At 49.2% G+C, this 2500-nt stretch overlaps 1 protein-coding gene across 1 annotated transcript in view; it reads left to right on the top strand.

Annotated features, from left to right (window-relative positions):
- Positions 1-502: 502 nt before the first annotated feature.
- Positions 503-2500, top strand: part of LOC124469057 (neurexin-3b-beta-like) — a 47257-nt gene continuing 45259 nt past the window's right edge. The window contains exon 1 of the mRNA XM_047022147.1: positions 503-529. Coding sequence (XP_046878103.1) covers positions 503-529 — 27 coding nt within the window. The remainder of the gene's footprint in view (positions 530-2500) is intronic.

The following is a 2500-nucleotide window of genomic DNA, read 5'->3' as shown; positions in this document are numbered from 1 at the left end:
AACTTTGATGTGTGAAGCATCCGTTGTGGTCTAGATCCTTCTCTACCACAGTCCTCCTCCACAGCTCCCCTAACAGGCCTGCGCTGGCTGCCAGTGCCAATAGCATACTTAGGAGGGCTGTTGAGTCTCAATGGCACCCATATGCTAATGCTAATGGTTGAGCTAGCATCAGTGTAAGTGCAAGAGGCATCGTGGAGGCTGAAGCCAGCAGACTGCTGACTTTGAAGGCAATGGAAGGTGATTCAGTAGGAATGCCTGATGAACCCCTCGTCTGCCGCTCTGCGGGGGGGCGTCCAGACAAACACACATGAATCCAATAGATCCATTCCACCAAAACACGGTCGCAGATCGGGAGAGACACGTTTTAAGGGGCTAGCACACTGATCAAAAGAAAACAGGGAGGATGAAAAACATCTTTGATCAGACACAGGAATGACACAGAAGAGGACAATTCAGTACATGGGTCATCTGAAAGGCGAAACACATTAATTAAGCAGCTATGATGAAAGACTACCAAGATTGGTTCCAGGTAGGACAGGGCGATTGGTACCAGGTAGAACAGGGGGATTGATGACAATATCCTCGGAAAAGCTGAATATTTGAAGAGTGTCGAAGACTGAGAACACTCAGACATTCACACCCGACAAACTAAAAAAATAAAATAATGTCTTTAGCCACCCCAAAAAATAAATAAACTTACGGGCATAGTCTTCTGTGTGCTGTACATGCTCGTCCAATTGTGTGTCCAGACAACATAAACCCAGAGTTCCAGGCCTACATCTGTCTGTCCCCATCAGTTGCGCCGCCTGTTTCACAGAACATATGGCAGGAAGGTGTAGAGGGAGGGACACGTGTGTGAGAGGACTGTGGTACTGTTGACAGCCACCGCCGAGTGCTACCTGGCCCACTTCCACATGATAAATTTAAATGAATGAATCATGCTGGTGACATATGCTCAAGCGACTCTTCCTGCGCCAGGAGCCTGGAGGTCCAGTGCTCCAGCAGTCGAATGGTAATTCCACAATCTGTTCCCTGCTTGTCTCCGGGGGAAACCCCCCTGAAATAAAGCTGCAGCTCCCAGATATGAAGAAGTCCACTTCAGAAGAGAAAACTATCCCCTGCTACTGTGTTTTGAAATGCAAAACTTTGAATCGAAAAAATGTATTTCATCACTTTGGGAAACAGGAAATCTCTTTGGCTAGAAGCTTCAGCTTGAGGTATGTTCCCTGTTATCCCTAATACAGTGTTTTAGGTCAAGTCAATATATAGTTATAGAAACCCATGCAAAATGTCTAGGCCTAAAAACAGGAGTGGGTTTACTAGAGTTCAAAGAAAGGTTTAGTTTGCCAGAATGATGAGCCACAGCCTCCGCCTTGCCAACGGGCAGGCGACACTAACGACAGGTCGGTGCCCAGAGCTGATGTAACAATCCTGCTGCCACAGATGGCTTTGAAACCCAACGCCGTGTGACTCTGCCTCCTCTTCCTTCCCCTTCCCTCCACGTCTGGTATCAAAGAGGACTGACTGCCAGTTTCAAAAGTGTCTGTGATCATCTGGGGCCCTGACAAGGCCTTAATCATGGCATTCAGAAGCACCGAGAACCCATGTAGGTTTGGAGAATCTTACGACACGGCTTGATCAGCTGAGGATACCAGGGCGATGCATGGTAAAGAAAAGTGCACAGAGACAGCTAAGGAGACACCACACACTACAGTAAGCTGACAGGTGTCCAACTCTATGGCGAGCCCAAATCTGACAAACACGTGGCAGGTTTGTTGACTGCAACCAATCAGTTCAGAGACGATTCACATGAGTTAATGTATATTTCAAACACGCTAATGTGTCTGGGAAGCGTGTTTGCACTGCCACATGCTCAATGTGACTCCTGTGCCGGTAAGGGTAAGTCTGTCAACATAGCTTTCAGCGTTACTTTGATACGCTCTCTCTGTGAAATAAAAGCCACATCAAAAGTACTGATGTATGGTGGTGTCTACGAAGTCCATGGTCAGAAGAGCTATATCTTCTCTATGAGGGTGAGATGTGGAACAAGAGAGAGGGAGAGAGAGAGTGAGAGAGAGAGAGAGAGAGAGAGAGAGAGAGAGAGAGAGAGAGAGGGAGAGAGAGAGAGAGAGAGAGAGGGGCCTGACCACACACACACAGAGTGCAGTGAGCATGTGAGAGGGGCCTGACCACACACACACAGAGTGCAGTGAGAGGGGCCTGACCACACACACACAGAGTGCAGTGAGAGGGGCCTGACCACACACACACAGAGTGCAGTGAGAGGGGCCTGACCACACACACACAGAGTGCAGTGAGAGGGGGCCTGACCACACACACACAGAGTGCAGTGAGCATGTGAGAGGGGCCTGACCACACACACACAGAGTGCAGTGAGCATGTGAGAGGGGCCTGACCACACACACACAGAGTGCAGTGAGCATGTGAGAGGGGCCTGACCACACACACACAGAGTGCAGTGAGCATGTGAGAGGGGCCT

This window comes from Hypomesus transpacificus, chromosome 6 (assembly GCF_021917145.1).
Source record: "Hypomesus transpacificus isolate Combined female chromosome 6, fHypTra1, whole genome shotgun sequence".
Lineage (NCBI taxonomy): Eukaryota > Metazoa > Chordata > Actinopteri > Osmeriformes > Osmeridae > Hypomesus > Hypomesus transpacificus.
The sequence above is the reverse complement of the archived record's forward strand: the minus strand, read 5'-3'. Positions and strand labels throughout refer to the sequence as shown.